Source organism: Thunnus thynnus, chromosome 5 (assembly GCF_963924715.1).
Source record: "Thunnus thynnus chromosome 5, fThuThy2.1, whole genome shotgun sequence".
NCBI classification, from domain to species: domain Eukaryota; kingdom Metazoa; phylum Chordata; class Actinopteri; order Scombriformes; family Scombridae; genus Thunnus; species Thunnus thynnus.
Genome location: NC_089521.1, coordinates 33786605 through 33810234, shown reverse-complemented (window position 1 = coordinate 33810234; position 23630 = coordinate 33786605). Strand labels below are relative to the sequence as shown.

Genomic DNA, 23630 nt, shown 5'->3' with positions numbered 1-23630 from the left:
AAGCGAGTGAGTGGTTAAGAGAGAGAGTGAGCCTCCCGCCGCCCCAGTTTGTGATATTATCCCTGACTACAAGATGTGAAGCTGTGGAGGTCGAACAGTGTTCAGATTCTACTTTTTCAGTTTGTCCCTCCTGTGAAGCTAACACAAGCTAGCAGCGATCTGCATATATCAGACTGATGCCTTGTCAACACAGAGTGTGGTTACTTTAGTTTGTTTAGAAACGTCTCCAAAGATTAATCACAGCGTCAAGTTTTCAGTCTCTGGAAAGTATTTCCGTGTCAGGAAAAAGCCACTGAGCATGTGCGAGGATGAATGTAACCACTCTCTTCGTAATGAAAGAACATGTCACCCAGTGCAGCGGTGTGACTCACTGACATGTTTTTAATAGTTTTTGGACAACAACAGAGGAATAAGATATATCAGCTTTGATACACACACAATACTTGTTAGTAGATCAGTTCATTGTTGGTTTGGATCCAAACATGAGATTTGTTGACAAGAAGAAAACTATAGAAAATCACTAGAATTATCCTTTAATCTTTGATTGATCTTGGACATATTCAGCCTAGCTTAACACAAACACTGGAAGCAGGTGGAAAATGCTAGCCATCGCTCCATCAAAAGTTTAAAAATTGACCTTGCAGGAACTCTACAGGTGTCTGATTTACATGTTGTAACTAACTTGCCGAAATTTTGACGTTCCTTTAATGAAGTCTGCTGGATCACGCTGCCAGGGATGTTTCAGTAACGTGTCCTCGGGGACATAATGAGGCTCTGTGGTTAGAGGACAGCTGGAAATGCCAGCAGTCCTTAAATGTGACAGACTAACAGGTCGCCTGACTTCACAGCAGCGACAGCTCTGAGTCATCGTCACCTCCCCCTCATCAGGAGCTCTGGGGGGAAAAGTGATGAGGCTCAAGAGGGAGCAGCAGCTGTGGGATCATTCAGAGGAAAAAACAAAATGAAACGTGGGATTGAACTCCATCAGAACACACTAACAGGTTCAAATCTTTTCATCATCCGTCTGAGCCTGTCAACAGTTCTGCGTGTTCTCTGCACCATAACAAGGTTTCACATGAACAGTTCACACGTGTTATGTCAGGATGTGTGATGTCTAATTACTGTAAATATGCATGTTAAACAAGTTCAAACTGCCTCCATTTGTATGGCAACAAAAATCTGACTTATCATAAGAAATGACACTTCGAGATTCTCAGGATTTCCTTGTAAAGAACAGATTTTAAACCTTTGAGTTGAACTGCAGCCACACGCATTTTAAAATCACAGTTTTATTATTTTGCTAGATTGATTTAAATGTTTATAAATGGAAGCAACAGTTTTGTGTTTGTGCCCTTCATCCAATCTCATAATCATCATCATCATATGTCATTAATCATACTGTGCATGACATTTCTGGACTTCAGCTCCAGTTTATACGAAGCAACATCAACCAAGCAGATACACAAGTACGGATGGTCACATGCACACATACCACCACCAAAAACCAGAATCCTGATCATCACTGCTAAAAAAATAGAAGTAAAGTAGGTAGAAGTCAATTGAATATTTACACCAATCAGCATCTATCATGTCTGGAGGCTGAAGTATCTTAAACTGCCACCGACAGCCGCTAGATGCTCCAACTGACTCCCGTTCAAAAAGCCTCAACTTCTCTCTAGAAATAAGTCAATCATTGTTTTCAACTTATCATTCTGGTCTCAATCTCTAAATTCAGGCGCTCTAAAAAGTGTGCTGTTGGTCATTTTGGAAATTATTGCTACATTAATAAGATCTGAAGACTTATAGTAGCTTTGAAGTCTGATAGCTGTGATTGACAGTCGGCTCACCTGCTGCTCCCCCCGGAAATATGAGAGTAAACAACGCAAACAACACATGGAAACACCTTAGCAACAACCTCAGCAACCAAGGCCACAGAACAGACGGCTGTTTACCGGCACGTGTGGCAAGCCGACGCCAGCTCATTAGAGCAGGTTGAAGCCCTGATTTTTGACTTGCAGGCAGCGTTTCAAGTTTTGTAACTTTGACCATATTTAACATCCGACATCAAAAACAGAATATGTCTCCTTTAACAAAAGCAGGTTATAGTCTTGGTCTTTTTTTTTTTTGGATCCTGTTTGGCTTCATTTACTATATTTCACCAGTCTAACCAACAACAATAACAGCTTGGACTGTAGCAGCAGCTTCAGTGTATCACTGCTGCTGCGGGAACATCCTTTAGTACACAGCTTAGAGACATTTTAAACAGTCTTCTGTAAAGCTGTGCATCCTCAGCAAAAACAGAAAGGTTTAAACAAACAAGAAGAATTCTATGTTCATATATGAAAAAGACAAACCGCCTGCATACACACTTCAAACGTTTACACACTCCCCCTCAGCTGAGTGTAAATCCACTTTCATGCTGCATTAGCAGGCTTCCATGTGAAACTTGTATCAAAGCAAACAGACGCAGACAGATACGGGCCTCCCACTCGCACACTGAGGAACACTGAGGAATACATTCATTAAACAGCCTGAGGACAGAGGGACGGAGTTCCTGATGTGTTCACAGCCGCTCAGTAAATTACAGGTGTCATTGTGGATGGTAAATACAAGCATGCAGCTAATTAGACTTAATGATCTGCAGACTGCATCACAGTACACAGACTTTGCTTCATCGCTGCAAATCCTCGTGTCAAAGTACATAAACTTTTTTACTAACATTAAAGGACAGGTTCACAATTTACAACTGTGTCTTAAACCAGCAGTCAGGTGTCAATATGAACAGTGAAAGAGGTTTTCCTCTCTGTAATCATTCCTCATGTTCATTCTGGCTATTACTGGCTATTAATGGCTATTATTTACATATTATATCAAGTGGATATCTGACACATTTAGTCTTTTTAGCATCAAATTCCCTCTTTGTGTTTCCTCGGACAGTGTTTCCCTGTTGAGCTGCAGGTGGAAGTATAGTAACAAAAAGAGGGACTTTGGCACTAAAAAGACTGTAACGTTGAAAGATATCTACTTGATTTAACTTATTTGGATGCTGAAGCTTCATATTAGCTTCACATAAACTTTTAAATACATTTTTTGCACAGAGGGAGGACTGTGGATTTTGTCCCCCATCACTTCCATTGTAAGGTCATTATGAAGGGATCTTCTAATGGTCAGTATGAACAGGAGGAATGATTACAGCAAGAAAAACAGCTTTAATGTTCATTTGGGCTCTGACTTTGTTTTTTTTAGTTTATTTGTCAGGGACAATGCAAAAAAACATTGTAGCGGGTTACAATAACATGATTTAGGTCGGCTGTGGCTCAGGAGGAAGAGTGGGTCATCCAATAATCTGGAGATTGGCGGTTTTATTCCTGGCTCCTTCAGTCCACATGTCAAAGTGTTCTTGGGCAAGATACTGAACCCCAAAATGCTGCCAATGGCTGCGCCAGCACCCTGTGAGGTGGTTTGCTGCCATCAGTTTGTGAGTGTGTGTGAATGGGTGAATGTGTAAAAGCACTTTGAGTGGTCAGAAGGCTAGAAAGGCGTTATATAAGTGCAGTCCATTTACCATTTTACAGATGTGCTGCATATATAATTTCTAGCCGAGGCTAATTTGTCCCTGTATAGGCTTTTCTATTTAAAACTGGTTGAAACATGTCATTATTACCAAAAGTACATTAGTTAAATTGAACACATAATAAGTAGAGACATTCTCATAAATGTGACATAATTATACAAAAATTACAATATTTCCATCACATTACAGTCATTTTACATGTGTTGCGTAAGTGTATGTGTGTATGTTCCCTAATTCATGGCAAGATATGTGTGTGTACATAATGGTTATAGGTATGTGTGTGTATCCATGTGTATACATGCACGTAGTTTTTATGAGTATGTATGTATGTTTATCTGTGTGTACACGTCCATGTGCATGTATGTGTGGCACAAGTGCATAATCAGTGATCAATGAGCGTAGGTTTGGTTTGGTTTCAGCCAGTGTTTCCTCTTTTCATTAAACGTTTTCAGATCAGATTGTGTTTTTATTTCTGTTGGAAGGTTGTTCCAAAAATGTATCCCCTTACTGAAAAAGATGACAGGCTGAAAGCAGTTTGGCGCTGTTCCACCCTGCAGTTGCCATCTGCTTGATCCCCTAGTGGCGATTTTTGTGACATATGGACAAAGTACAGCAGGGGCGAAATTGTTCACACATTTAAACACACATTTAAAAATCAATTTGATAAAAGAAAACTGAGCAGCTTGTACTTTTTCAGAATTAAACAGTGGTCCCATTTTATTTGTTTTAGATCCATTATTTTCAGTGCTTGTTTGTACGGTGATTTAACGGGTTAGACAGCTGACTGTGAAGCTTGGCCACACACAGTAACACAGTAGTATAAATGTGAAAATATCATGACATGCATGAACAGTTGAACTGCCTTAAGGGGTATGTAATGTCTTATCATCCTAAAACATCCTACTTTGCATAGCTTTATGTATAGCTTTGTTTTTAACATGTATATCAAATTTGAGTTGTGAGTCCAAATTGACTTTAAAATCACTGACTTCCTTTATTTCCTCTTGATCTATTTTAATTATATCTTTTGCTTTCCTTCTCATGGAAAAACAAATTAACACAATCCGTTTAAGATTCAGGGTTGAGTGATTGTTTTTGAGCCAGTGGGAAACACCCTCCATTTTTCTTGTTAATGCCTCTGCTGCTAAACAACGGCTTTTATCTGATAAATAAATGAGTGTGTCATCAGCATACAACCAGCTCTTTGACAGCATGTTGGTAAATCTTTTGCGTATAAGCTGAAAAGCGGAGGCCCCAGGATCGAGCCTTGTGGAATACCCATTCTGGATCATTAGGGGATTGAATGTTTTGCATCGATTTGAACACGTTACTCTCTACATTTGAGATATGATGCAAACCAGCTGGTTGCTTGCTCTGAAAAATTAAAAGGTGCTGAGTTTGTTCAGAAGTATCTCATGATTCACAGTGTTGAAAGCTTTTTTTTAAAGAAAAGGTCTAAAAACACCACTCCCACTACATTACCCTTGTCTACTGTGTTTACTGTGTCAGTGCTTATCACTCCATTTACTTGGAGCTCTGTTATTGATTTTCATTGACTGGGTTTAAGTTTAGTGAGACTGTTTAGGTGTTTCCACAGAGAGGTGCTATTTCCTTCACTTTCCACTATCAGTTGCGTAAAGTATGTAGTTTTTGTCCTGCACAGTTCCATAACTACCATATTTCTCAGACTCTTAAATATAATGAGGTCCGTATTCATTTTGGTGGACAGTGATTTTTTCAGTGCAGAATCTCTTTTTTTCATTAACTGGCAAATGTCAATATTCAGCCACAGTAAAGAGACACTTCTTGGTTTGCATTTAAAGATTTGTATATATTTCTCAATCAGTTCTGTGAGTGTTTTTTATTTACCTCCTCTCCAACACAAACGCACCCGGACAAACCACCAGTAAAAACACTGAGTAAAGCAGTTTTACGTTAAAAATCAGTGTTTCTTCTCACACTGTTCAACAGACAGAGCCGAGCTGCCGCTGATGTTTGTTCAGTTTGTTTTTTCTGATAACTTAAGATCCAGACATCCAATTTTAAAATCCTTCATCCAGCACTCGAGTAGAGCTACAACTAATTATTTCAATTGTCAATTAATCTGACAATATTTTTTAAATTAATCAATAAATAATTTAGTTCATCAAATGTTTCAAAAATTCCCCAGAGCCCAAGGGGACGTCTAATAATTAGTAATAATAATATTAATAGCAAATAATAATCATGAGTTGCCTATCAAAATAAACTTCAGTCATAAATATTCAGTCTGAGATGCTATAAAACTGAGAAAAGCAGCAAATTCTCACTGAAGAAGCTGGAATCAGAGTGTGTTTGGGATTTTTGATTAATAACTGACTTTAGAGTGGAAATAATTGGTTGATTAATCAATAAACAGAAAATGTAATAAGCACCTGTTCTGATAATTCATCATTTTCATGTTTTCTGGTAATAGTTTGTCCAATGTGAGTTTTGCTGCTTTACCTCTACCTGAGATTTCACTTTTTTCCATTAAAGTTTTTTCCAGATTTGTTTTTCTTGTCTAAATTGTTGATGTAAAGTAAACTTCAGACTCATATAAATGACTGTCAATCACTAAATAAATGACAAAAACAAATGTTATTGGATTATCAACTTTCATATATACCATAGACATCTATTTAAGAGGTTACAACATTTTTATTACATATTTATAGTGTTTATACCAACTTTAGTGGATTCAGACAGATCAGGAACGATCCTTTCCTTCATCACGTCAGACGGGACAAACTTCCACAAGTTTATATCATATATAAAAGCAGCAGGAAATCCCTGCTATCAGTATTTATGACGCTTGTTACCGTCACCCTGAGTGCACTACATTGTCATGAGAAGACAACAGCTCTGAAAGTTCTCTCCCAGTGAGCAACATTAAATTAAATCACCTCCTCGCTATCTAGCTATCGCTATCCTTCACTCCACACAGCAAAGTGCAAGACGGAGGCAATTAAGACCACTTCACCTCTCAGAGGGACGACTGATGGATGAGGATTTTATTTCCCATTTCCTCACTGACCCTCACACACACACACACACACACACACCCTTATGTGGTCAGGGCAGATCAATAACGAATGGGTCTGGAGAGGGCGGCCAATAAACCGCCGTTTTATCATCAGACTGTCGCTCAGGTTATTTCCAACAGAGCTGAAAATAAATCAGCTCCTACATGACGTTGTTCATAAAAACACAGAGCAAAGAGGAGAAAGTTGTCTGTTACTCAGAACATCTCAGTTTTCTGGTTACAGCTGATCAAGACCATCAACTGTAATCATAACAGACAGCACATCATTACAAAGTTCAGTCAAAGCTCAGCTGGTAAAATCGATTTAGCCAGATATAAAGACTTACTGTCACCAACCAGTTATAGCTTATTAATGTTCATTCCAGGAAATGGCGGGGAAAAAAAGAAATAGAGTTCAGTCGGTATTACCATTTCATTTTCTCTCCTGGATGATGTAACGATCCTACAGGACACCAGTTTACATTATTTACACTTTGTTTCTGACAAATCACACTTTGTCCATGATTTTGGCGGACGGCTAAGAATACTACAATACCCATGAGCCTCGGCCGCTGTTGCTATGGAGACGAAGCCATGGGCGAGAATCAGAACCAAGCGGCAACCTCCGGGGTTGAAAAATGAAGCCAATGCAGAAGTGCCAAAAACCTGCATTCTATCTAATGGCCATCAGGGGGCGACTCCACTGACTGCAAAAAGAAGTCTGATTGTATGGAAGTCTATGAGAAAATGACCCTACTTCTCTCTTGATTCATTACCTCAGTAAACTGTTTCCTGATGAGCTGATGTTTCAAGTTTTCTTCAATACAACATATTGTTCATTTTGTAAATCATGGCCATTGTAATTTGTTACTAAATGCAAGCAAAAAAAGTTTGTTTTTGTTTTGTTTTTGTTTTTTTCAAACTGGCTCACTTTACTTGTGGTCTTTCTCCAGCTGTGGGATTTGAAAATAAAAAGGATCTCAACTTAATCATTTATCTGATTCTTTCCATGTAGAATTAATTTTAGGTGTGCTTGGTGTGAATTTATTACATTTTAAACTATTTACACAACAAATACAGCCCTGGAGTTTAATTTAGAGAAAATAATCACAATTTAAATCACATTTTCTTCTCCCATTACCCCATTTCTCCCATACTGCTGATATACTTCTATCAAGAAAACCTTCAACCTTTACACATTTTAGAAGCCATTGAAGTCAAGATCTTCCTGAATTCATGGAAACACTAAAAGCTGCAACAAGTTCTTAATTGATCTCAACATTTACATCCAGAACTTGCAGCAGAGTCCATCACAAACGCAGCTTTTATGTTTGTTCCCGTTTTTCTGGTTCTAATTGTTTGTTTCTTCCTCCTGTTTGGATAGATTGTCCCAAATGTCATAAACTCATAAACTCAGATGAGATTACAGCAAGACGCTTGATACATGCACAATAAATAATCATTCTGATTCATCTTTAGGCGTCTTAACTCTCAGGATCCACTATTATACTGACAAAAAACAAACTTAGTTATCTCTCTTTGTCTGCTAGGTGTTGTCTTTTATTTGATTTCATCCATCATATTCATAATAGTAGACAGTCATGAGTCACTTTTCCCTGAAACTCTTTTCAGAAAAAAAACCCTCATCACATAATCTCAGTGACTGTGGAAAGAAACTGATTAGCTCTGCTTCATGGACACCGCTCATATGTACGCTATGAAAAACGAATAAAGTCAGACAGTCAGTCAGCTGCAATGCCAAAGAGCTGAATTATGGACAAGAAGCTAATTAGAAAAATAGCAGTGGAACAGTGACAGTGTCCAACAGCAGACATCAGCTTACAGGCGTTAAATTAATGAGTCTGACGGACAGAAAAGAAGGAGAAACGCTGCAGTATGAGACAGAGAGGATCAGCCAGCAGGACTGCTGGTAATAACATCAGTTCTCTGGTGGTGAGAGAGAACATCCACAGCAGTTATTGTCAGTCTGGTCAGTAGGTGTGGAGAGGTCTCACTCTGGACCAATATAACAGATACCACCATTCTTCAGCACCACTAACCAGCGGTGGAAGAAGTAATACCTTTACTTAGGTAAAAGTACCAATACAGCAATGTATAAATACTCCATTACAAGTCCTGCATGAAAAGTCCTACTACAGTAAAAGTACATAAGTATTATGAGCTTGATGTAGTTAAAGTATTGCAGTAAAAGTACATAAGTATTATGAGCTTGATGTAGTTAAAGTATTGCAGTAAAAGTACATAAGTATTATGAGCTTGATGTAGTTAAAGTATTGCAGTAAAAGTACATAAGTATTATGAGCTTGATGTAGTTAAAGTATTGCAGTAAAAGTAGTGGTTTGGTCCCTCTGACTGATATATTATTATATATGACATCATTAGATTATTAATAGTGAAGCATCAGTGTTAGAGCAGCATGTTACTGTTGTAGCTGCTGGAGGTGGAGCTAGTTTACACTACTTTATATACAGTTAGCTAGTTTAGTCCAGTGGTTCCCAACCTAGGGGTCGGGCCCCTCCAAAGGGTCAGCAGATAAATCTGAGGGGTGGTGAGATGATTAATGGGAGAGGAAAGAAGAAAAAACAAAGTTCTGATACACAAATCTGTTTTCAGTTTTTGGACTTTTTCTCTAATCTTTGATTTTTGCTGAAATATTGGATCATTTGAACATTTATTGAAATGAAAGCATGTGAGAAGTTTAGAGGGAAAAATCACTATTTGGTGGAGCTGTTAACAACTCATAGACATGTGAAATGTGACCCCGACTACACACTGCTTTTTGTCAACAATTAATTAATCGAGAAATTAATGGACGGATTAATTGATAATGAAAATAAATATTTGTTGCCCTAAAGTGTTCCTCTTATTTTGTCCACTCTCTTCATTTCATGTCAGTTCTTGGTGATGTCAAGGCCTCCACTCTCAGTCTGTTTACAGCATGTTGGTCTCAAGGTCTCAGCAGCAGAATGTTATTAAGGAGGTAATCTTTATTTCTAAAGAGCCTTTCAGAGCCATAGTTACAAGATGCTTCAGAAAACACAATACCATCAAACAGTGGTGGGCAAATAGCGGCCCGTGGACCAAATCAGTCCCTCTAAACAAAATAGTTGGCCCTGTAATGAAAGTTTTTCCTCTTATTGATTACTTAAAAACAATCTATTCTTCATAAAGCTACAGCAGATAAGATTCCATACAATACAACCTGTTAATTTATCCGATGACCAGAACAGATTTGTGATTTTCCTTCAATCACAAATGAAGCAGGACACTTTTTATTGTGTGTGGATAAGAAATCAATTACATTTATAGTCTCATCATGTTTGTCCATGTTTATGACTCATATATGGCATATATAATCACTATCATATATAATCTGTCTGTTTACTGTCGCTCTAATTGAAATGATGACATCTGCCCTCAGATACAACCCTGAAATTGTTTTATGAATACATTTTATTCTTGAGTGAATTAAAAGAAATGAACAAAACATATTAAAAATGTATCAGGTTGCCCCCAATAAATATTACTAAAACTCAGACCTATGGTTGAACATAACTGCTGACGCCTGTAATAAAACACAGGTGCAATTTCAGCAAACAAATTTCAGCATAGAACAAAAAGACAGAGAGAGCGAACATAGAGAAGTAAAACAAAAAATAAAAAGGTTATGAGAATGTCAGTCTGAACAGGTGGGTGTTTACAACGAGGCAGTGACTCAGCTGATCTGATACTGACGGGAGTTTGTTTCCACAGTGTCGGAGCTAAAGCAGTAAAAACACATCATCCTCCTTCGCTTCAAGCAGCATCTGGTTCTCTGCTCTGACGGATCTCGGTGCTGAATTAAAGGGTTAAGAGTTCTGAACAGTCTGAATGAAAACTTTTGTGTTTCACATCTGAAGAGTTTCACCTCAAGGAACCGGAGAAAAAAACATAAATAAATAAAAATAAAAAAAATCAGTCTGCTGAAGCAGCAGAAGAGCAAGAAAAACAAACTGACAATGACATATTCCTGTGATGAGGAAGATCAGTGTGAAAACTGTGAAATCCTGTCGAGTCTCCATCTGTTTCACTTCCAGTTCAGAGTTTCCTCCTCTGCTGATGACTCACCTCCGTCTCTGCTCAACCAAACGCATCTTTAATGGATGTTTCTGTCCACAGATACCAGATATTCCTCCATACTGTTATGATACAAACTATTTTGATAATCGAATAAATGTTTTTGCAGGTTCTGGCTTCTCAAATGTGAGGATTTTATGTTTTAGATCATATGTTTGCAACTGTTGGTTGAACCAAACATCTGAAGATGTCATCCTGGATTGTGGGAAATTAAACTGACATTTTATAAATTTAACCACAACCTGACCCAGACTGCTTCTGATTGACACATCGCTGTCACGTCTTCATTCAGCCGCCTGCGAGTTGCCACAGTTAACGAAAGCTGTTGCCAGATGTTGGAGCTCAGGTTGAAAAAGTAAAAAGTCTTGTTCAAAACCAGTACTGACAATAATCTTTAGTAGCAGCTCTGTTTGTCATGTATGTTCTTTATTTCTGAGGAGTTATACCAGTTTACTTCTGGTTTTAACAACCTTGCTTTGCTCCTTCATTTGGTTCGGTCTCCACGTCGCATCCAACACGTCGTCCACAAGTAATGACGCAGCGCTGGAACAAGGCGAGAGACGTTTATAGATCATCTCATGTTTCTCTGCTGCCTCCTCCCTCACGTTCGCCACATGATGAATGAAAAAACAGCTCAGGTCCTTGTTGTTGTTGTTGTCGTGATGTTTACAGGGTGGTGAAGCTGTGACCTCTGACATCTCAGGAGGACGTTACAAACATGTACGTGTCTGTCCTCCCGAGGACGATCATGTCCACCGAGGACGAGTCGTCTCTCTTATTGTTTCGGCCTTTCGGCTCCTTCGCTGCAATACAAATCCTATGATTGAGAGTTTCGGCGAGCTTTCAGATCTCACACTTGCTTTCAATTAAGGAGACGAGCTGGAAGCGGCCGATAAGATCTCCATCTCATAGCGGATGATAAGGGATTCAGCAGAGGAGGAAGGGGGGGGGGGGGGGGGGGAGACGAAGATGAGGGGAGATAGAGGCAGAGGAGTGATAGATAACAGAGAGACAGTGTAAGAAAGAATGGAATAAAAAAAGAGTGAGGAAATCCACTGCAATCGCTGCGTCCAGCTGTCTTCCTCCATCAATGAGGAGACACAAACGCCAACAGACACCAGAGGTTTTTTCTCTCTCAGGTTCCCATCAAACACTGACCATATTTTAGGAATAATTCCAAAAAGGAAGCAAATAAAACTGCAGAGAAGCAGGCCTTGAATTTAAAAAGCTTATATTATAAACAGGACTCCATGTCTAATGTTCCCTGTTTTATATTTGATCAAACTCTATTAAGAAGCCTCTTTGTTCTGATCTCTTCCTGTTTTAATTAACTTCCTCTGTGTTCACTTGTTGTCTTGATAAATTCTGAATAATCTACATTTCCACAGCGATTATACGTGCGTTGGGAATATTGTCTTTATGATTTGGTCACACAGACTCTGTTAAAACAAGAAGAATGTGTTTCCATCAACCTGAAGCAAACCTGTCGCAAAGGAAAAACATTTTCATTTTCAGGTGTTTCCATTCAGGGTTTTTAATGCTCTAATTTTAAAAAAATGGATGGGTGTACTTGGAGAGAGATGGGAAATGTTTTCGGTAGCCTCAGAGAGCAGCTGTGTGGTGATGTGGTGATGTGTTGACATCAGAGGGAGTCAAAGTGAAGGAAATTAAAGAGTTTTAGTTTAAGGAGATCGGTGCTGTTGGGCTCCAAAAAGAAAAAAAAAAACTCCCTCACAAAAGAAGAAAACAGCTGGTGGATCAATTCTTTAATCTGTTTCAGCCTGACGCTGGCCATAAATTTAATTGCTTTGTGCCATAACAGCTCAACAACCACTCAGTCATCAGAGGTGTGGAGGTGGACGGAGGCGGGACGACCAGAACTGACCACAAGACGGTCTGAAACCACATGAAGGCACCAAACAGCAGCTCTGGTGTCGCCTCTGTGACTTTGTTTGGAGATCTTTAAAAGGAAAGTTCTGTCTTCTTTTACTGTTTTGTTGAGGTTTGTTTGTTTACACCCTGTGTGATCGAGTGAGCTCAACAAATGTTCTCAGCTGATTTAGATTTTCATCAGATATACAGAACTGTGCAGACGTTTTAGGCACTTTAGATGTTTAGATTCATCTCCATGATGCAGCAGCATCAGGGAGGCGTCTGATCATCTGCTGCATGACGACGAGCCCCAACATCCATCCAGAGTCATAAAGCTCTATCTTCATCAACAAGAACATCCATCACCATCCCGGTGAGCTTTATTCTATTTCCAGGAATAAAGTATTACCAGGAAATCTTAAAATCATAAGCAGCTTAGGAGGTTTCAAGCTGGCACCTAAGAATTGGCTCAGAGATTATTCATAGTAGGATATTTTGTCTGATAACAGATGGATTGTTTTTTGATGTAGCTTATTTATTTTGCTTATCGTGGACAGATCCAGACTTTCTATAATCTGCTGAAGGGGCTGTGATGTTGATATACTGATGTATTTACCTCAGATGTTATCTCAGAGTTTTTAATTAGTTTTATTAGCTGAGTGGTGAGTAGGGTCCGACGAGACACTGAGGTAGTGACTGATGTTGTTAATACAGTGAAAAAAACTTGCTGAGTGTATTGTATTATTGTTGTGATTAATGTGCTGTATCATTCTTGCCTTGTCAGATCCACCGTCTTGACCCCCCTCCACCCCCGAGTTTCCCTCTTATATAAGCACTCAATGCCCTGCCAGAGCTGGAGTTTTTAAATAAAACTGTCAAATTAAATCAATCAGTCAATCAAGAAGAACAAAGAGTCCTGCAACAGATGGTCTCTGATCTCAACATCATGGAGTCAGTCTGGGATTAACATGAAGAGACAAAAGCAGCTGAGACGCCGAAATCCACAGAAGAAAAAGAACTGTGGCGACTTCCCCAAGATGCAGGAACAACCGACCTGCCGAGTTCCTGAGACACTGAGGAGAACTGCTGCTGTTTTAAAGACCAAATATTGATTTACTTTAAGTTTCTGCTGTTTACTCGACTTTGGATCAAGTTAACTGATCAATAAAAAGTATTCATGGCATTATTGTTGAGAGCAGCACTAAGTAACAAGACATACCAGTGTGCTCTGTTCTGTAGTTGTCTATAATGTTTATTTTATTTTATTTATTTATTTCAGATTCTTGTTGATTTTGTAAGCTGTGAAGTTTACAACAAACATCTGTTTCCATCACATTGTTGCATTTTACTTTTATCGACTTTTAACATGAACTTTTCCTCGTCATCCGAATGTAAAAACTTTCTTTGTGATACGTCAGACTTTTTCCAGCGTTTCCATGTTTTACCTTGTTTTCATGCGCATTAAAAATGGTGGATAGAAACCTGCTTAATGTCTGCAATCCAAGTAAAACATGGTGTGACGTATTTTAACTCTATTTCAGTTCTAATAGTATTTCAGGAAAGTTTGATAAATATCCTGATGATACCGTTCATCCTGATATTTTGGCCACAGTAATTGTGGCACGAAGGTTTGATGCCGTTCCTAACCGGAGGAGAGTCCTGATCCTGCAACCCTAACCCCCAACCCCCTAACCCCTAACCCCCTAACCCTAACCATAACCCCCTAGCCTCTAACCCCCTAACCCTAACCCCGTAAACCCTAACCCTAACCTCCTAACCCTAACTCTAACTATAACCCCCTAACCCTAACCCCCTAATCCTAACCATAACCCCCAATCCTAACCCCCTAACCCTAACCATAACCCCCTAACCCTAACCCTAACCTCCTAACCCTAACTCTAACTATAACCCCCTAACCCTAACCCCTTAATCCTAACCATAACCCCCAATCCTAACCCCCTAACCCTAACCATAACCCCCTAACCCTAACCCTAACCCCAACCCTAACCCCCTAACCCTAACCATAACCCCCTAACTCCCTAACCCCAACCGTAACCCCCTAACCCTAACCCCGTAACCCCTAACCCTAACTCTAACCATAACTCCCTAACCCTAACCCCCTAACCCTAACCATAACCCCCTAACCCTAACCATAACCCCCTAACCCCCTAACCCTATCCCCCTAACCCCTATCCCCCTAACCCTAATCTCCTAACCCTAACCCCTAAGTTTTTACAAGAGCAGAATAGTTTTAAAGTAGAGAAAAAAGTCGTCTTGCCTCATAGTAGCTCCTCACAGCGTTGCAGAAGGCTTCGTCCGCCACAATCTGAGTTTCCCCGTTGAGGAAGGCCAGAAAACGGTCCTTCACCGCCTGCAGCTGCTGCTTGTTCACCTGTGAAAGACACGAGATGATCGAGGAGGAAAAATGAAGTAAAGCAAAAGAGAGAGTTTGGGAGGAGTAATAAGAAGAGAGATGTTGGCAGAGGAAGGGGTTGTAATCGATCAGAGACAGATGGAGGGGAAGAGGAGAAGATGAGAGGAAGGCAGGATGGATGAGAAACAGGACAAAAGTACAAGATTAGACTCATTGTTAAAGTGTGACAGTCAGACACCATCATTACAGAGAAGAGAGGAGTCTCATTATCTAACAAATGCCTTTCATTAGGAAACCCAGTTCGCCAAAAACAAAGAAGGAAGACGAATCTGTCTCAAGGAGGCTGGAAAAAAAAGTTCAGACATGTTTCGAGACTGATGGAGAGTCTTCAAAAAAAGGACCATACCAAAGTTTTTCTGCTCATTAACGACAAACTGCCTTCATTTGACTTCACTGGCAAACTTTCTCAAAGTCATAAGATCTTTTTAGACCGATTTAAAATAGATTTCCTTTCTTCCAGGCAGCCGCTGGTTCCAGTTCATCTCTATGAAAAACACACAGCCTTTATTTCTTTGTTAAAGCTTTAGTGAAGCACAGTGGACTGCAGGGACTGTTTAAATACTAATGCGTATTTAAATACTAATAGTGTGTGTGTGTGTGTAACCAGTACTCCTTCAGAGGAAACATTAAAACAATTTGATTGTCTATATGCAAAGAATTTTTTATGCAGACAGGAAAAAACTGTATTCTATTTTTCTCTTTTGTGGATTCTTTTCTTAAAGAAGAGGACAGGACACATGATTAGAGCTGCAACGATTAGATGATTAATCGATTAGTTGCCAACTATTGTCTGGAGTCATTCTTTAAAAAGAACACGTCTCTGATTCCAGCTTCTCAAATGTGAATATTTGCTGGTTTCTTTAGTCTCTATGACAGTAAACTGAATATCTTTGTGTTGTGGACAAAACAAGACATTTGATGACGTCATCTTGGACTTTTAGAAACAGCGATCGACATTTTTCACAATTTTCTGACATTTTATGGACCAAAAAACTATTCTGTGGTCCTGTGATATCATTGATTAATCGGTCTATTATTTTCTCAACGAATCATTTGGTCAATAAAACATCTCAATAAAATGGTGAAAACTCCCATCAGAACACCCTTGGGTCCAAGGTGATGTCTAATTATGTCTTATTTTGTCTTTAATTTAAGACAAACCAACAGTCCGAAACCCAAAAGTATTACATTTACAGTCATATAAGACCAAGAATAGCATGAAAATCTCACATTTGAGAGCTTTGAACTGTTCCCTGGTCGGACTGAGTCTAAATCCTACTCAGTCTAATCAGGTCTCGGGTCTGTCTAATACCTGGGTGAATCTGAACAGACCCGAAGTGTACGTGGTATCAGCTCTGATCATGTGGTCACAGTCGCTGTGGGAGAAAACGGTGCATTTAGAGGTGAGAGGAGAACGTAAACTGTCAAGTGAAGAGAAAAATCTTTGTGTTCTTTATCGACATGAAGAACAAGTTAAAGGAGAAAAGCAGCTGTTTGATTCTGTTTCATGAAAATGAGAAAAAAGTTCTGACAAAGGAACTGAAGCAGAAGATTTATGCTGTTAAATTAACTTTGGATTTTTGGAATTTGATTCACAGATATAAATGTATTATTAATTTATATCAAATACAACCGTTGTCTTTTGTGGATCAGTCACTCAGTTGGCTACAGAAGGTTTTATTGTTGGTAAAACTGGTTAGAGATGAAATATGACTGTTTATATAAACATCTTGCTGCTGTTTCCCCACTGTGGCTGCTTGTTAATTAATTGAATTCATTGATAACATGATGCTGCTGCTGCTGTTTGTTTCTCTCTGTCGGGTCTGATCAGGTCGAATCATTCTGGATCAGGTCTGTGATGTTCTGGTCTGGCAGGTTTTCAATGAATCTGTTTCAGATCAGACCTCTACTTTGAACAAGCGTTTGGCATTTTTGCTTAAAAAAATGATTATTGAGTATTTGATTATCAAATTAGTTGATTCATTTTCTGTCGATCAACTAATCAATTAATCAACTGATCGTTGCAGCTGTAGACCTTTCATTTTCTTTATAATCTTAAAATTTACTCAAGATTTGTGTCCAACTGGAGTTCAACTAAATCTGTCTGCTGATATAACTGTATATAGAATATTTTATCCAACCATGTAGATAATTAATCATTTCAGTGACTCAAAAATGAAAAACTTTCTCTGCATCTAGTTTCTCTGTTTCATCATTTTAACTGAATATGTTCAAGTTTTGGACTTTTAGTAAAACAAAACCAGTCAAGGAAATTGGGACAGAATTTTTTTAAAGGGGACATATCATGCTTTTCCTTATTTTCAGACATATATATATATAATGTCAATGTCGGATGTTCGTGTTAAAAGTGGCCGACGTGTCAAATAACGAGGTAAACGTATGTAGCAGTAATCCCTGTGAGCTGAAAGCAGCAGCTTCATTCTGCTCTGAACGCTACGTTTCCAACTGTTTTTTCTACTTTTGGCCCGAGCTGACGTCAGTTCGTGACGGATTTCTTTATATGGACATCTGCTACGAGCACAGCGCGCGAGTTCGATGCTCTGCTCTGGGAGTAGTTACGCCGAGCCACGACGCCATTACACAGCACCGCAAAGTAAAATAAGTAGTTTATCTGTTGGAGGTGTGCTGGTTGTCTGCAGCTCTTCATAAAACATCATCATCATGTTGTTGTTTTGACTGTTTTTTAGCGCCGCTAACGAAGCTCCGCTAATTCATTTAATTTTTACTTCCTGTAAGTTCTTTTCAATAAAAGTCTCCTGTTAGTTAGTCATTTAAAAGCTTTAATTTGAAGCAATAAAGCAGGAAGTGTTTGGTTTGCATTGACGGTAAAGTTACACAACTCTGATACGTAAAGCTGACCAATCAGAACAGAGTGGGCTCATCAGGAGGCGGGGCCTTAAAGAGACAGGAACTAAAACGGAGTGTAAGAGAAACTGTGTATATTGAAGGGCTGCAAAAAGGACCAGTATGAGATAAATAATCATCAGAGCTACTCTAGTGGAGTCCAAAAATAAACATTTATATAAAAATTTATGAGCATAATAGGTCCTCTTTAAACAAAAGTAAACTAAAAGTAGCTGTTGCTCTAGTTTCTCTAATACAAGGACTTTTCTCTGTTACATCATTTTAACTGAATATGTTCAAGTTTTGGACTTTTGGTCAAACAAAACCTGATATTTTCCAGTTCTAGGAAATTGTGACAGAATTTTTTAAACAAAAGTAAACTAAAAGTAGCTGTCAGATGAAATTATGAAAATAATGGCGACTTATTAGCCAAACTATCCATCTAGCTGCTCGCCTGTCTGTTCATCTCTTCATCTGTCTGCTGCTTTAAACTGTTTTACAACAGTCCTGTTCGGTGAAATAAATATTTCACAACAATAACAACACTTTTCACAGAGCAACAGTTCTCAGCAGTGGGGCCAGAAAAACAAATCATTCCCATAAATGTCATCGGTCCTCTGTCCAGTGAACCATAGCTGACATATTATGTTGCATGAGAATTTTAAATTTTCATGAGCACCAGACTCACCAGAAGCTGCAGCTCATAAGCTGCACATGAATGAGGCGTCAGGAGGACGCCGACATCGGGGAGGGAGGGGGGAAATTAAACCATTATTCTTCCTCTGGTTGCAACACTGCCAGCAACAAATACATTCTGGAAGTCAAAGTGCCAATTTTCCGGCAACACAAAGTGAGCAGCAACTTATCTCCTGCTGACAGCTTTTTGTGTGGGCTTCTTTTGCCTTTTCTGTGTCTAAATGGACTTGCTGACGTTTACATTTAACCGCAGGAGAGGACGACGAGGGTGAATTTATGGAAAAACAACAGGCTCTGACCATTTGCATTCAAAATGACTCAACCGCTATCTAACAGGTTGAAAATGTGAAACACTCAGTTCATTACAGATAAGGAAACTCCTGCTGAAGGCCAGTTGCTGCAGTGAAATGTGGTGCAAGTTCTTTTAGAGGAAATAAACTTTAATTCTTCAGCACGACAACATCTTAAGTCATATTCATGTTAAAAACCAACATTTGTCCTCACAGACAGACTTTGGGGAGTCAGATCTGTTTTAAGATCTGATTTAACTGGTTCATCACAAAGCTCTAAGCAGTGAGATGAGATCAGCAGCAAGAAGTTAAAACAAGGAAAACTGATTATTTTATAGTTCAGTGTAGGATTGATCCTGCTGCAACACAAGAGAGAAGTGTTGTATGTTATCAGGCTGTGTCATTAATTCATTTGATGCCTAAAGTAAATCATGTTTGGATTATTTTATTCATCTTCATATTCATTATTGCATTATGAAGTGCTGCAACCTCTAGGTGGCAGCAGATTTTGTAAACCTGGGTGTAGTTACTCTAACATGCAGCAGCCATCACGTCTTCAGTCTGAAGCACCTTAAAGTTCCACCGACGGCCGCTAGCTGCTCCGACTGACTCCTGTTCAAAACTTCTCTCTAGAAATACTGAGTCACTCATTGTTTTCAACGAGTCATTCTGGTCTCAATCTGTAAATTCAGACCCTCTAATAAGTGTGCTGGTGGCTCCGTTAATAAGATTTGAAGACTTATAGTAGCTTTGATGTCTGATAGCTTTGATTGACTGAGTCGGACTATTGTTGCAATATTTCACTTAGTTTAATGTTACTTGATTACGATACCTGCCCTGTTAGCAGAGTTTAGCTGAAGTAGCTAACGTTAGCCCAAGTGCGTAGCGTTCGGTGTTCCCAGTAAGCTAACGTTAGGGTCTGAGGTAGCGGAGCGTGTTTCCAGAACGTGAGAGGCAACATCCCGCCTCCTCTTCTGGAAGGTTCTGGCTCCAAACGGAAAAGATGGCGCCGACCAGAAGCTGCAACTCCGGGCTTCAAACTGGCTCCGATTAAACCAACAGGTGACGTCACGTCTTTATATTCAGTCTATGCTGCCTACATTTATTGAAGATTTCTGGATTGACATTAAAAAGCAACCAATCACAGATCACTGACTTTATGTAATGCCTTGAAATAAAATCCAAGTAGTTTAGTTTTGCTTTTTCATCGTAAACTCAGATACAATTTTAAAAAACAACAGCTACTGACAAAAATGACACAAAGTATTTTATGTGGCATAAAATTCAACCAAATTATACAATTAATTTAAATAAAAATATTTATTTCATGCCTTTATGGAGGCATTACAGTACAATATAATATTAGGTATAAAAATAAGAGTTATTGATAAAAAGATTAAGATAAAACATTTTCAAAACAGTGACGATATTGTGATAATAATGGCCAACTCTGTTGCTGATAGGAGGAAGGAACTTTAAGTATTTCAGAGGCATTATATCCTTGGTGGACATAATGAACAAAATACTGTGAATGCTTTTCAGACTTGAAGGACGATTTCACAATTTTTCAAGTGTGTCTTAAACCAACAGTCAGAAGCACAACTGAACAGTGAAACCTGTTTTTCTTGCTGTAATCATTCCTCCTGTTCATACTGACCATTAGAAGATCCCTTCATAACGACCTTACAATGGAAGTGATGGAGGACAAAATCCACAGTCCTCCTTCTGTGCAAAAAATGTATTTCAAAGTTTATCTGAAGCTAATATGAAGCTTCAGCGTCCAAATGAGTCAAATCAAGTAGATATCTTTCAACGTTACAGTCTTTTTAGTGTCAAAGTTCCTCTTTTTGTTACTATACTTCCACCTGCAGCTCAACAGGGAAACACTGTCCGAGGAAACACAAAGAGGGAATTTGGTGCTAAAAAGACTGTAAATGTGTCAGATATCCACTTGATATGACTAACTCAGACTGATGAAGCTGAATATAAGCTTCACAGAGACTTTTAAATGCATTTTTAGTGTTCAGTGTTCATACAGACGTCTGACGGTTGTTTTAAGACTGACTTGAAAAATTGTGAACCCTTCCTTTAATCCTTACTATCACACAGGAGCACAATGTTTTTCTTACTTTGAATAGAAATATTCTGCAACTACAAAATCATTTCCTGTTCTGAAGCCTTTTTGATTGAATTTCGGAGCCTCTGTCTTTTTTTCCCCACCATTTCAGGAGACTGAAGCAGTAATGACTTCCCTCATAAAAATGCATCCTGTCAGGTTTCAGTTGAATTTCTGTTCATGCTTCCATATCTCTGCAGCTTTGTCCGAGAAACAGATTTATCCTGGGGGGGGTTTATAAGCAGGCGAGGGCCACCTCTGCTCCATCACTGATAGAAAATATCCAGGTGGAGGTGTCATTTTCCCCTCAGGGACGTCTCTCTGCATGCCGGACTCAAATTGCCATTCTCCAAAACCTTCCCGCCGAGTGTGTTCTCGTCTGCTGAACCACTCTGAGGTCAGCGGGTCGACATCTCTAAACGTTCAGGGAGTGTTGGCTCTCACAGCGGCTTTCAGCAAGCAGAGAGGATTAACTGCTGTTGGCGTTTTATTGCTCCGCAGCACTGAGAGCTCTTCATCTGCAGGAGACAACAAAAGGGCATTTTCATCCCATCAGCCAATTAAATTAATCTCTCAGATAGATTGACCTCTGACTGTCATAAATCCATCAATAAGTTTGTGTATCAAGTCTTTAAGTTAGTAAGTTAGAAAGCACTTGTTTCAAACTAGTGGTTTATTTATTAAGTTTAAAGTTTGTGTGGTGCGGACAGAGACTGTATGTAAAGATGGAGGTAGCTAGGTGAGATGTCACCTGTTGGTTTCATTGGAGCCAGTGTGAATCTAGATTTACAGTTTCTGGTCAGCAGCACCATCTTCTTCAGATAAGGAGTGTGAGGTGTTGCCTTTCACGTTCTGGAAACGTGTCCCGCTACCTCTGAACCAAGCTAACGTTAGCTTACTGGGAACACCGAGCGCTGCACACTTGGGCTAACGTTAGCTACTTTAGCTAAAACTGTCAGGTGTTGTAATCAAATCACATTAAACTTAGTGAAATATTGCGACAATATTCAATGCAAATTTCATAAAAACATTGTAACAGGTTACAATAACATGAAACAGTTGTGGTGCATGTAGGATTTCTAGCCGAGGCTAATTTGCGACCTCTGTGAGGGACAAAGGTCTGACTCATTGAAAACAATGATTGACTTGGTGTCTCTAGAGAGAAGTTGAGGCCTTTTGAATGGGAGTTAGTTGGTGTAGAGCTGCAACGATTAATCAATTAGTTGACAACTATTAAATTAATAGCCAACTATTTTGATAACCAATTAATCGTTTGGAGTCTTTTTTTTTTAAAGTCCAAATCTCTGATTCCAGCTTCTTAAATGTGACTATTTTTTGGTTTCTTTAGTCCTCTATGACAGTAAACTGAATATCTTTGTGTTGTGGACAAAACAAGACATTTGAGGACGTCACATTGGGCTTTGAGAAACACTGATCAACATTTTTCTCCATTTTCTGGAGCCGAGGATGTTTGGAGCCAGCATCAGGCAGCCATCGGTGTTATTGCACCTTAACGTACTTCTGCATTTGCTTCACCCTCTAGCCGTGATAGTTGCCGCTTCGGTGCAACCAGTTTTAATTTTGTGATGCATAAATATATTACAACTCAGTTCAGTTTCAACTAATGAACAGCTGCTGCCAGCAGGTCCTGCTGGCTACTTCCAAAACACATTTCACTGAAATGACAATTAATATTTTCTGGTTGGTACGTGTCAATGTTTTTATTTATTGGCTTGTCTTGTTTTGTCTCTTAATGTTTTTCTGCAGATTTATACTCTGTTTTTCCTGCCATAAATACATCAAGCTAAGAAATGCATCTACTGCAGGCTGCGACTAACAGTTAGTTTTATTCTTAATTAATCTGCAGATTATTTTTCATGATTGATCAAGTCGTCATTTGTTCAATAAAACATCAGAAAATTTGTGAAAAACACTCATCTCAACATCCTGGAGTCCAAGGCGACGTCCTCAAATGTCTTATTTTGTCCAACCAACAGTCCAAAACCCAAAATATTACATTTACAGTCATTTAAGACCAAGAATAGCAACAAATCATCACATTTGAGAGCTTTGCACCACTGAATGTTTGGTAGTTTTGCTCAAAAGACGACTAAAACAATTATTCAGTTATGAAAAAATTAATTTTCTGTTGACGACTAATTGATTAATTGATTAAACGTTGCAGCTCTGATCTACTGTTGAGCCAATCAGGCTCTACAACAGATCCTTTTCATCCCACCATGAAGTACTGGACATATTAGATTTAGGATAAAACATTTTTGGTCCAATAAATCCAAAGGTAATAGACGACGAGGTGACAGAGAAGATGAAAACACAATAAGCTGATCAGGCGCTGACGCAAATTAGACAAAATTGGGAAAAAAAAAACACAAGAGATTTGACTGCAGTGTCACCGCTGTGTGAATAATGAGCTCCATGAAAAACAGACTCGATAAGAGCTGAAGATGAATCACAACGTACAGACTGAAAGTTCAGACAGAAACAAAGCTGAATAGATGTTATGCAGAACAAATTATAAACCGAGCATTGAGTCAGAAAACCTTTTCACCAGATGTGATCTGAGTAGACCAGACAGCCAATCA

At 39.0% G+C, this 23630-nt stretch overlaps 1 protein-coding gene across 3 annotated transcripts in view; it reads right to left on the bottom strand.

Moving 5' to 3' along the window:
- cadps2 (Ca++-dependent secretion activator 2) overlaps positions 1–23630 on the bottom strand; it is a 254458-nt gene that overhangs the window by 187841 nt on the left and 42987 nt on the right. For all 3 annotated transcript variants that reach the window (XM_067590867.1, XM_067590868.1, XM_067590870.1), the window contains exon 2: positions 14905–15018. In XM_067590867.1, coding sequence (XP_067446968.1) covers positions 14905–15018 — 114 coding nt within the window. The remainder of the gene's footprint in view (positions 1–14904; positions 15019–23630) is intronic.